Source organism: Parasteatoda tepidariorum, chromosome 12, assembly GCF_982258835.1.
Source record: "Parasteatoda tepidariorum strain Cologne lab strain chromosome 12, Ptep-v5.0, whole genome shotgun sequence".
Classification (NCBI taxonomy): domain Eukaryota; kingdom Metazoa; phylum Arthropoda; class Arachnida; order Araneae; family Theridiidae; genus Parasteatoda; species Parasteatoda tepidariorum.
Genome location: NC_141766.1, coordinates 11,444,144 through 11,457,370, shown reverse-complemented (window position 1 = coordinate 11,457,370; position 13,227 = coordinate 11,444,144). Strand labels below are relative to the sequence as shown.

The 13,227-nt window shown below is 27.3% G+C and overlaps 1 protein-coding gene across 1 annotated transcript in view; it reads right to left on the bottom strand.

Moving 5' to 3' along the window:
- Window positions 1–6,744: 6,744 nt before the first annotated feature.
- Window positions 6,745–13,227, bottom strand: part of LOC107443800 (solute carrier organic anion transporter family member 74D) — a 160,478-nt gene continuing 153,995 nt past the window's right edge. Inside the window, exons 7-12 of the mRNA XM_087156017.1 lie at window positions 12,542–12,706; window positions 11,551–11,746; window positions 10,003–10,150; window positions 8,748–8,908; window positions 8,452–8,516; window positions 6,745–7,613 (exon numbers count right to left, since the gene is read on the bottom strand). Coding sequence (XP_087012143.1) covers window positions 7,333–7,613; window positions 8,452–8,516; window positions 8,748–8,908; window positions 10,003–10,150; window positions 11,551–11,746; window positions 12,542–12,706 — 1,016 coding nt within the window. The 3' untranslated portion in view covers window positions 6,745–7,332. The remainder of the gene's footprint in view (window positions 7,614–8,451; window positions 8,517–8,747; window positions 8,909–10,002; window positions 10,151–11,550; window positions 11,747–12,541; window positions 12,707–13,227) is intronic.

Below are 13,227 nucleotides of genomic sequence, written 5' to 3'. Positions count from 1 at the left end.
TCTATTTAATTTTATTGTCTAATTTTTTTTTATTGTCTAATTTTTTTTTTTTAAATGTTGAAGACGCAATTTTGAGTCTAGATTTGTTTAAGTAATATAATCTAATGGCTGTGTTTTAAAGTGACTGCTTGCCAGTGAAAGTGTTATACAGTACAGAACCCGTTATCCGGAAATCAGAAAACCGGAAAACCAAAAAACCGGAACGAAATTCGATAAATTTTCCCGCAATTTTTTAAAAAAAAATTTTTTTTCCTCATAGGATTTTAGGATTTTTCTTTCTTTTTTGAAAGATGTTTACCTTACCATCATTTCAGAAATAATTATTAGTGTATTACCTCATCGTTTTTTCTTATTTTTAAGATTATTTCCAAATATTTATTTTTTTTAGTTGGGTTTAACACTAAAAAAACGGCTTTTTGTAGCGATTCAGAAAACCGGAAAAATCAGTTATCCGGAATAGCGATAGTCCCGATCGTTCCGGATAATCGGTTCTCTACTGTACAAGTTTTCTCATTTACTTCAGCAATTAAAAAGTTTGCATTAGTTAACTTTTTAGTTAGTTGTTGAAAACATAAAAGCATTGGTGCTAATTTTGATGTTTTTTGCTGTTATTTCTCAGTTGTTGTGAAATAATGATTAGAGTGAGTGAAGCTATTTTTAATTTTACCACTTCTGAAAACATTAATGCTTGACTATCAGTTTTTAATGTGTGTTTGAGCTGTTTAGCTAAAGTGATCAATGGGATTTTAAATCAAAATTTTAAATTATTATTAAAAACAAAAGTATAAATTAGTCTTCCATATATTTTTTATACTGTGCGATTTTTTGCAGGATTTATGATTGAATTGTTTTTTCTTTTAAAATTTTGTTACTTAATATGATGTAATCCTTAATACTTTTTCATTGTTTTGGGCTTATAGCAAATGTGGTTTTACATTTTTATTCATCAAATTCAAGTCTTTTCTCATTAGGCTATACCCATAAATCAATTTTCAACTGTTTTCAATATATTTTTCTCATAAATGCTTTGATGATTAGTTGATTTGATGACTAAAATAATTTACATATTTAATAACAAGCTTAATAAATTAAAATTAAAATTTATTGTTTTATATGGTGCTTTACGCATAGTTATAATTGTCCATCTAAAGACACTGAAAGACAGAAGATTCATTCCTTTTTTAAATAATGCCTTTTGATGAAAGTTATAGAGTTTGTTATACTACACAAAAATTAAACGTTAAATGTTTTACAGTGTTAATAAATTAGTAGAACACATTAAATTTTGTTATTTTAACATGAAGATTTAAAGTCATATAAAATTTTACAATTACAATGTATCTACTGTATGTATGTATGTGAATACTGTACTCTCTTTGAAGTACCTATGTTGGGAAAAAATGCTGAGTGTCAATAAAAGACGTATTGGAAAAGATGTAAATTGTAATTTAAAATAATTCAGTCAAAACATTAGTTAACTAAAGTATTTTGATGAAAGAGGTTCTGATAAATGAAATTTTTCTGTATATCTGTGTTTAATGATGAGCAATTTTAACTATTAACAGAATGATTGAATCTGACTTCTTTTATATTTATATATATATATTTAAAATCAATGAACATATAATATCATATTTTATAAGATATTAATCAATTTCTAATTGTTCTTTGTACCTTAATCAACAGCATGTGTTTATTTTTACAAGGCATAGGTTTTAAAGATCGTATAACTCACATTTTAGTATTTTTAAAATCATGCTTCTCTTTTGTGTTATATACTTACATAAGAAAGTCAAATATACAAACTTCTTGTGGTTTTTAATACTTCAAATAGTTGTACTTGTGTGTGATTTATTAAACTTTTTTATGATTATTTTAGTGTCATGTTAAATTTTATTAATTTGTTATACTTATTTACATATCTTTGTTATAGTAATTACACATAAAGTCATTTTAAGCATGCCATTAACCACCATATTTCCCGTTAATTACTTCGTAGATAATTATAGATTCCTTGAAGTAGTTTTTAAGAAATGTGTTATAAATATGTAATGCACTTCTTAAGCATAATAAATTAAACCAAAAATCAGATATAAATTCAAAAAAAAAATAAATAAATCAAAAATAAATTAAACCAAGTAATTTTTTACACATAGCACAGTGCAATTTAAAAAATGTCTTCAGTATTGGAAAAAAATGCTAGAGTCAAAATTTTCAAAAATAGTGTCGAAATTTTTTTTTTTTTTAAATCTAATTGCTGTATGCAAATAATTAGTTTATACATAATAAAATGCAAATGACAATTTATTTTCTTTGTTATAACATTTTATTTTAAGAAATTCAATATGTTTTTCAAACAACAGGAAAACAATTAATTTTTTGAATTTGAACGTATGTTCAAAAGTATGCATATTTTCTTTTCCATTGGAAATATTTGTGAATATTCTCGATTGCGAATATTTTTAAAATATAACAACAAAATGTTAAGAAAGTTTGTGCACATTTCAAATTTTCAAAATTATTCCATGTGTCTTGGAAAAATTTATTTGATTGGAGTGAATTGGAATATTCTTCCTTTGACATCTAATGATTGAACCATGCAAATTATATGTATTTTTTTACATGCTGATTGCATAAGTCTGTTCACATAGAATAGACTTATCTTAGTGTTTGAATTATGATTATGCTGCATTAGTTTTACATTTTTATGTTCATCAGGTATTTTCTTATTTTCAGTTGGAATTATTGCGTTGTATTTTGCTTTTTTTTAATCATATTTTATGAGAAATAGTGTTAGTTAAATAAGATTTTAACACTATGAAACCATACATATTCACTTAAAAACATGTTAAACTCAAAAGTACTTAGAGAAGAATGAATTGTATGAGTGATTGTTGCTCTTAGCACATTCTAATCTTTTTTTAGATCAGAAAGGATTGTGTTCTAGTGAGGCTGTTGAACTTCTGAGTTTTCAGATCTGTAGTATTTGCACAGTACAGGATATCATTAAGGATGACTTTGTTTATGTAGAAAGTTTGGATTGATGTAAATTCAGAAAATATTCATTGAATTTTACTACATCTCAATTTTGTCCCACAGTCGTTCTTATCCATTAAGATTAATTTAATATATGGCACAGGCTTTATAAATTGAAAAGTTTTCATACCTGAAAAGAACAACAATTTTGATGGCAACATTGTTAACTAAGGAAATATGCTGCACACGTATCTTAATACCAGTAGGTCTTAATTCTTAAATGTTATACATTAAAATTTTTTTTGTTTACAAATCTGTTCAAACTCACTTTTGAGATCTTAGACTTAAATTTAGCTCCAGAGTCAGTTTTTCTTATCCTGTGAGAGACTAAAATTATTTAATCTTTATATCAATGACAAAGTTAGCTATTGCCACTTTGAATAATTTAAAAACAAACCTAGGACCATTAAAGAAAAAGAAATTAACTAACCAAAATAGCTATGTTAAGTTGAAAATAGTAAATTTTTATAAACACTTCCAAGTCCATCTCAATCTCATTTACTGCTTAGCAGAAATGGCTAATATTTCATTCAAAAAAGTTTTAGATCTATCTCAAAAGTAACATGTTATTTTCAAAGGTATTTTACAAAGTAACAGAAGTTACAGGACATGGGTATTATAAAAACTATCTTTATCTTTTTTTTTCTTCGTCAAACCAGGCTTTTATGTTTATTAGAAATTTCTGTTGGTTACTTAAAATGAAAGTTTCAAGTGTATAGTGACCGAAATTTTTGTTATTCTACTTTATTTCAAATGAGAAAAAAAAAGTATTTTAATCAAAAATCAATCATAGTATTTATCTTACAAAAATGGCAACTTCAATAATTTTTAGTTCTTCAAAAATTCTTTTCAACTGGCTACCTCATATGCTCACACATTATATGAGCTTATTACAGAGTATTCAGGGGAATCTTATTTATTAAATAAAAAAAGAAAATATAATAGAAAAGAGATAGAAGGAAAAAAAGGGATATAAACAAAACTTTCTCATTGACTGATTTTCTAATGAGATGCAAGAAAGTTAGGGGGTACCATGCAAAGATTTTTCAAAATGCTAACTGATTCTTCTTTTTTGAATATTCTTTAGCATTTGTTGTAATTTTCTTAATCTTTAAAAGTTAAGCACCAGACAATATTCTCTCTTACAGAAATTTATTTCAGACTTAGAAGAAAAACATTCTTTAGAATATGAGCTTTACTCAAATTCTTAAAAAGTTTAGTCATGCTGTTTCTCTTGTAGAGTGATATTCAGAAAAGGAGTCTTGGTGTTTAGGCTCCATATTATGCTTAAAATATTTCAAAACTGTATTATTTCTATCTTATCTTGATTGTTTAAGTTAAATATAGCTGAAAATAATGTAGTTTTGAAGGATTTTATGTGTGAGCTGCAATTCAATCACCTGGTCACCTTTTCTTTATATGCTCACGTACTTAAGGAAACAAGGGTGTAAAACAATGAGAGCTTTTGTTAATGAGGATAAAACTAACTGCTAATCAAATCATAAGGTTCAAAATCATTCCTAGTGAAAGCTTATCATCTTTTAGTAAAAATTTGAGTTAGCAAGAACTTACTTAAGTACGAACCAAAAGTACGAACTTAAAAGTAACTCATTCTAGTGATAAGTTTTAAAACGAACTTTATGTTAAAAAGTACATAGGGGTATGTATTGTGCTTTGGAGAAACTTTATATTTTTAATTTTTTATTCATATAACTTTGAACTTTTATAACATACATTATACTTATGTTATTAACATAATTATTTTGTGAATACAAATTTTTTTTAAATGAAGAAATTTAATGAAAGGTACACATTGTACCTTAGAGTTGCCAATACATATTTAAACGCATAATTTACTCTTAAGGTTTGAGTTTCACAGTTCAAAAATTTTACAAGAAATGATAATATTCTTTGTAAATTTTTTTTCAAGTTGTTGTTAGTTTTTTTTAATGCTGTTGACGAAAGATAATTATTTCAAAACTAAGTAGATTATTCATCAGAAATGCATGAAAGACTTATGTAGAGAGGGTGACGACACACCTTCCAGATATCCTGAATTATGAATATTATTTGCTATTGCACTTAAATTACTAGTAACTACATCTGCTCATGACAAAAGTTTTGCAACTCATAGTAGAACTAAAATCTGCAGACCAAGCTTTGGGGATGAAAAATTGACTGTCTTTTCCAAATTACCTTGTGAAGGGACCCTCTTTTCATGAAGTTCGAACATGCTATACAATTGTGAAAATTACTTAAAAATATTGAATAGGGTTTATGAATAAATTTTATTTTTTAGAAACCTTAATCTAATTTATTAATAAAAAGTGAATAAATATGTAAATAATGGGGCATTATGATTTTCGGTTAAATATTCAATCTATTCTGGAGTGTTTACTTTTTTATATTTATTATTTTGGTTATGATATTTATGTCATGAAATCCTGGTTATTTTCAAACCTAATCACTGTTTTGTAGTCTATTTCTTTTAAAATTTCACTCCTCAAAAATTAATCAAGGAGTGAAATTATTTTAGATTTTTTTTGGAGGGGGGGGGTGAGGGAAACTATGCTTTGGACCACCATAGGCTGAATTTTGGATAAAATTTATTTTGATTTCTGGTCTTTTAAACTTAAGTTGATTGAAGTTGGATATTTATGTAATTATAGCTTATTTTTACTAATATTTTTGAGTAGCTTGCATTAGCTGAAATAATTAAAAATGTGATAACAGATATTTCATTTGAATGTTTCAAAAATAATAGATTTACGAAGAGCATAGAAATTTATGTATGTTGTACGTGGCTAAGTCTACAGAAAAATATATTTGTGCTTACCTGGCATCCAGAAACACCTACTGAACATACCTTGTACCAATCAAAGGTACTAGTATACATTACTTTGATTTTGTTAACCCTAACAAAAATAAGTTATTCATTTTTTTTTGAAGTCCCTTACGAAATTTTATCCCTTACGAAATGACATTTTGGTACTTATCTACTTAAATTTTCAGAGGTAAGTACGAGAGTTTAAGAGGTTAGTAAAGGTTTTATTTCCAAATGGAATTGATAGAAAAACTACTGAGCATCAAAAGAAAAAAAAATTTCTTTAGTACATGCCTGAAATTACAGAGAGCACTGCAGATAGTATTTGTTGTTACATGTATCATCTACATAGTTCTCTCTCCTAGGTGGTGTAAATATTTGCACTGGTTCATGGTATAACACTCTCCCCTACATTTTTTACCGACTGCTCCATTTTTTAAAAACTGATCTCTCTTACAAATATTTCAAAAGCTGTTTAATTAATATATTGGAAATATAAATGTGTGAAGCAAAATCTGTGTTTAGTAAAATATAATATTGATTATTATGGTTCTTAAAATTTGTAATGTGTTGAAATATTCAAGTAATTTTGTAGTTGATAATATATTTTTAGGCATGGAACTGGGAGGGAGCAGTTAGGAAACTTCAATGAACTATTATGTAGAATGAAATTACTAAGAAATAAATCTAAATTAAGAGACCATATATGGGTATTTCTAACTGTTTCATGTCCAAGATTCAGAATATCTCATTACTATTTATTATATGCATGAAATAATTTTTTTCCATAATTAGAAAATTGTTGATACATTAAAAATCAAAATGATCTTTATGTATAATTTATGATCAACATATACAGGAACTTAAATAACATGGCATAGTCATTAAAAGGTTCATAATTGTTTTTTATTTAAATTTGTAAGTACCTTTCCAAATTTGATTCCCTACTTGCAATTTTTAGTTCCAAGTAGCAGAGTTAAAAAGAAAATATCTTTCATTAAAAATTTTACATGAAAATTCACAAGATTACATGTAGCATTTAAGTAACATACATAATATATGCATAGATACATATATACACAAACAAAAAAGTTGTACACTTCACTCAACACATTTCATAAATTTTCCATATTCATTGGAGAACACATTGCATTTTTAAAAATATTCATAAAATTATGGCAACTTTTGATTTTGATAAAAAAGGAACAACAAAAACATAAAACATGAAGACTTTTCACAAATAATATAGTATTCAGTACAGTGCTCAGCTCTCAAAAGTTTGAGAAAATCTCAACAATTGTTTCGATAAAATTGTTTTTGTATGTTAAATAAAAATTATGTGTTTATAAAGATCTGTATCTCTCCTTGTCAACTGCAACTGAAAATCTGCAGTTTTTAGTAAGTTTTAGGATAGTCGTGGAAGATGATAAAATGACTTAAAATATATAATGACAAGTTTATCTTGAGAACATTCACACTGCTGACTCAGAGTTAGGAGGTATCGGCAGTGGGGGTGGTCTTGCTTCTACAGGAGCTTCATCATCATGAAATCTAACAGAGGAAGCTTTGTAGCAAACAAAAGCATCAACAATAAAAGCACCAAACATAATGATGGCGGTAAGACCATGAAACATCATTCGAAATTTCATAGGGTCATATAGACGGCAGGCTCCTGGCTCTCCACAATTGTCTTCCCAAAACAGACATGTAGAGTCTACCACTGCACCATAAATTACTGGACAAGGAACATTTCCTGCAACAAGTCATTGCAGAAATTAACTATTTTTTAAAGATGAAATAAATAAGTTACAAAAGTTGCTAACAGATGGTGTTTTACTCTGTAAATATAAATCAAGGATGACTCTTCACTGTGCAAGAACTCTTTATTGATACAACAGAGTACAGTCTGATCTTTTAGCATATATTTTATTTGTATCACTCATTACAGCATAAAGTGCCATCAATTGGCAACTTTTGCTTTTATTTACAGTCCTTTTGTGCAACAGGCTGTCAACTTTTTTGTTTTAGTTTGTTTTCAAGTTTCCAAATTATATATAAAAGTCTTGGATTTTATAAATCAATATACTGTTTATTTCAAATTATTATCGTTTGTTATAAAGTAAACTATTGTTTCTTTCTTCATTTTTTATGTTCTGAATTTTATTTTTTCCCTTAAATTTGGAAATCCTAAGAAATATTTTAAATTAAATTGGTTAAGATTTGAACTAATCAGTACTTTTGTACTAGATGTGTCTATTATAAAAATTTGTGTCGATTATTAAAAAATAGATATTTATGTTTTATTAACTACTACTAAATAATTTTTTGCATTGTCTTGCTATTTGAATATAAATATTTTATAGAAATAGTTTAATTAAATAATAGAATAATATCAAACTTGCTAATCAAATTATGTTTGGGATTACTTAAGTTAGATAACATCAAACAAAATTACTGAATTAAATTTTTGAAATTGTTTTATTTAATAATAAGCAAAGATGGCAAATTATGGTTATAACATAAAAACATTTATGGAGATACCTGCATCATTTGTTTTATATATTTATATAGATTATTAAAATTAAACTAACCAAATAATCCAATGGCAAATGAGATCAGTCCCAAGGCCATAGCTTTGTCCTGTGGCTCTACACATCTGAAAAAAGTTAAATTTTTTTTTACTTACTGTACGCAAGGAAAGAATATTAATAGAGTTAACATGGTTTAAAAATCAACCCCTAACTGAATTCAGTGTGGTTCAAAGTTCAATTCCTAATTGAATTCAGTTATGTTCTAAGTTCAACCTAATTAAATTCAATTAGGTTCAAAATTCAGCCTAATTGAATTCAATTAAGATTTTAAACTTAATTAATTTAAATATACTGACCTTAAAGTAAGAAGCATTGAGCCAACTTCTGAGGTTGAATGGATAAGTACAAAAAAGGAAAATATTACAATATACCAAGTAAGATTATTGCATTCCATCGTGCAAAACCCATTTTTGGCTGTAACTCCTTCACCCAAACATTGACAGTCCATGTATGTGTACTGAAACAAAAATGTATGTAATGAAATATAATTTATTATGTATATTCAATTAAGTTATTTTATATTTAAACAATTCAAAAATCTTGTATATATTTTCAATTACTATAATGATTATTTTATTTGAGAACTAGGAATCAGATGATCTATACATTTACACGAAACATTTTTAACTATTGGTAATGGTAACAGGACACACAGAAAAAAAGGTTTTTGACAAGTCTTTTCAAGTTTGTTATAAACTGAGAATTTTTGAATTTTGAAGTAAAAAGTAAATAGATTGAAGAATGCATAATACAACCTAAAAGTGAAAAATGTATTTAATACCAATTTTTTTACTATCAAATTTTTAAGCTGTAATAAATTTTAAAAATAAACGTAAAGTTTAAAAATGTTTATTTTTTAAAAAATCTTTTTAAATTTAAAAAATATCAACCTCACAGTTGAATTATTTAACGCTTTAAACTGGCGCTTATGTGTGTTGTATAATCTGCAGCTATGGACCTGGGTGCTATCACTACTGTCATTTATTAATTTTTGTACATGTTAAAGTGAATCCAGAGCTATTTCAGTTGAAAAAGGTTTTGGTGTAAGTTGTCATAGAATTATACAGAATGTTTAGTAGGTAGCATTTTAATGTGTATTTTTAAAATAGCTATGGAAAATAAAATAAAATTAAGAAACCATTTGCTCACTCGCAATCAGAAATTAAAATTTAGCGTGAAAAAGTTTATCAAATTCTGATGAATCGTTATCAAAATAAATCTGATAATAACAATTTTATCATTAATATCATCAATAACAATTTTATTTTTCACATTAAACTGATATGCATTTTATATTATTTGATAAATAAATTGGTTTAAAAATTTTTATTTCGTTATTTGATTTGATTTATTTTGATAATAAATAGTCAGATTTTATTGTTTTTCTTCTCTTAAATATAGATAACTTCTGGCAATTTCATTTTAGAGGTAGATTCTAAAAATGTATATCAAAAGTGATGATTCTTTAACACTTTACAAATATTTTGCTAGATTTTTAATATAAATATGAATATTTGGCAAAAATATTTAGATGTCAAAAGAAAAACTTACATCATCACCCGCTTCTTTCACTTTAGTGCAACCTGCAACACAAGGTGATAGATATGTTTTTCCATCAGTTGCACAAATCGGTGCAAACTCTCCTAACCTACATTCACAAGTAGCATTGCATGCTTGCACAGCTAAACCTCCGGGTCTCCTGAAATAGTTATAAAAGGTTTGTATAAAAATATTATTTGTTATAAGGTTTGTATGGACATTAAACTAATGGATTAAAAAATCACTTGATATTAGGACTTTAAGGCTGATTTTCGAAATCTCTGTGGGTTTTTGTGTGTGAATAATGTGCTATTTAATAACTGTTGGGAGTTAGAAACAGTTATCCATGACTGTTAGGCCACGTTTAGCTTATTTTTAGCCAGCGCCTTTCAGAAAATGGTCAATGTGAAGAACAGCCACAGTTTTGAAAAAGTCGTACTTTTAAAATTCAATTTCTCAAGAACTATTTGATCGATTTCACTCAAATTTTGTATTTTGCCATGTAAAATTACATTCTTTAAAACGATGTTAAAAATTGTATACCTTACAACTCAAATTCTTTTCGACTAATATTTAATAAAATATAATAAATGTTTACTATAAGATATTTTTTTTGCATAGAATTATCTTTGGATAAACGAATTTTATAATTATGTTCAAAAAATTTTCAGTTCGCTTACAAAGTTATCGAGATGTGGCGAAATACGCAAAAAATAAAATTAGCATGAAGAGGTGCAAACTTAGGACCACTCTCATGATCAAACTATTGGTATTCCCAGCTTGCTGCTGTCCTTATATTTTCGGGGTCAGAATTCTAAATCCGTCTAAAATAGGTACATTTTTGTGTCTGATTTCATAACGTAAAATATCGTCGACAGTAATTTATTATCAAAATTGGGGTCATCTTCCATTAAGATTGAATCCTAGAACGTGAAGATCCGATTCTTTAGATCAAAAGTTATTCAGGGGGTTCCGTTTCGTTATTTATTTTTTTGTGCATTGTGCATTAACTTTAAAGTTTTGAGAAAACTATTTTTCTAATTTGCTCACGGCTGATTGAATATGATAGTTTAATTTCAGTTTGACGAACTACTTTGTTAAAAATACTCTTGACTTGTCGCACTACTAGATAACTTAATATTTTTGATTTGTTGCACAACTAGATAACTTAATACTCTTGACTTGTCGCACTACTAGATAACTTAATATTTTTGATTTGTTGCACAACTAGATAACTTAATATTCTTGACTTGTTGCACTACTAGATAGCTTAATATTCTTGACTTGCTGCACTGCTAGATAACTTAATATTTTTGATTTGTTGCACAACTAGATAACTTAATATTCTTGATTTGTTGCACTACTAGTTAACTTAATATTCTTCATTTGTTGCACTACTAGATAGCTTAATATTCTTGATTTGTTGCACTACTAGATAACTTTTTTAAAAAGGATTTTTTGATCATATATGACCCCCAAATCCTATGAACCAGTTTCCGAAAACAGAACTTTAATTTTTATGTTATAAATGGAATAAGATAAGAGAGAGGAATAACTTACCCTGGATTAACCTCGTCTAATCCAACAAAATTATTGAGAGGACATCCAACCCACATAAGGATTATCATACCAATTGAATAAGCTAAAGCAGATGCAGCTATCCATTTTGCGACAAATCTCGCACTAGGTTTAAAGGATCGCATAAATGAACCACTGGCAAAGATTCCAGCACCCATAACGAGGATTCCAGCCATCCCTAAAAATTTATGACAAATATAAACAAAATTATATTTTAATACACTAAGTTTGGGTAAAGATACGAGAATAAGAACTAAACACTTTAGCTGAATAAAATGTCAACATTAAATGAAAATTTGAAATAATACTAGGGCTTTAAGTAAAATAGTGGTGAAGCATGCTTGAAAAACATTTTTTAATGAACGTACAAACACATTACAGTGCATTCCACCAATTAGGAGACTCTAGCCCATGATTCGTCAACCACTGAGGATATTTTACGTCAGCACTGTGGTCAGTGCAGGCCGGATGCGGAATACCAGCCATCTCTGGGATTCGAACCCGGTTCACCTCATTGGAATATGAACTCTCTATCCCCTGAGCCATCACGACTCTCAAGCGTATTATTAATATCCTTCCCATATATGCACAACATATCTGCTTGCAATTATTAGAGAGATTTAGCATATAGTTTATCTTGCGTTACCTGTAACGTTAACCTACCCTTTAGCGAAAATGAGATATGTTGGAGAATTTTCACACATCCGTTGTGAAACTCAAATAGCGTTAGAGTTAGGAGAAACTGTAACGTCTTGCAAAATTTGTAATTACTGTACACAAGTCATTTGTGATACAAATAGTAATAAAGACAAGTTTTAATTAAAATTTTGATTTTTGTGCTGCGAAAATTTAGCAACTATTGATATTAAAGATAAGTTACATTTTTTAATTAATGAGAAGCATTTATACACAATTCCATTATTTTTTTAAAATCTTTACTGAAAGTGTTTTTAAGTACGAAAAAGGATCTTACCTGAGATCATGTTAGCTTTTGTAGCACTTAGTTGAAATTGGCTTTCTAGGTATTTTGGTAGAAAAGTATAAAGACCAGCAATAGGTAATATATGCAAAACACTGCTAGCTGTTCTGTAGAGAAGAATATCATTCTTAAGAAGTCTTTTCAAGGCAGTGGGAAAGTCTAAATGAGAGAAAGGAAAATGTAATTAAAGAAATGTAAAATAAGAGAAAGGAAAATGTAATTTTTTAATGAATAATTTCTTGAAGAAATGCCAGAAAATAATTCATCATACTTTAAATTAAATACTTTGGAATAACTTATTCTGAAATTTTAGAAAGGAAAATGTAATTAAAAAAATGGAAAATGTAATTTTTTTTATAAATAATTTCTCCAAGAAATGCCAAAAAATAGTTGATCATGCTTTATATTTAATACTTTTGAATTACTTATTCTGAAATTTCAGAAAGGAAAATGTAATTAAAAAAATGTAAAATAAGAGAAAGGAAAATGTAAGTTTTTAATGAATAATTTCTCCAAGAAATGCTAAAAAATAATTCACCATTTTTTATATTAAATACTTTTGAATTACTTATTCTGAAATTTTCTCAATTGAAATTCTCATAGTCACACTTTACGACAGTTAAAGTGATATTATAGTAGTACTTCTACCTGATCTAGTTTTTAGGACAGCGTTACCCGCC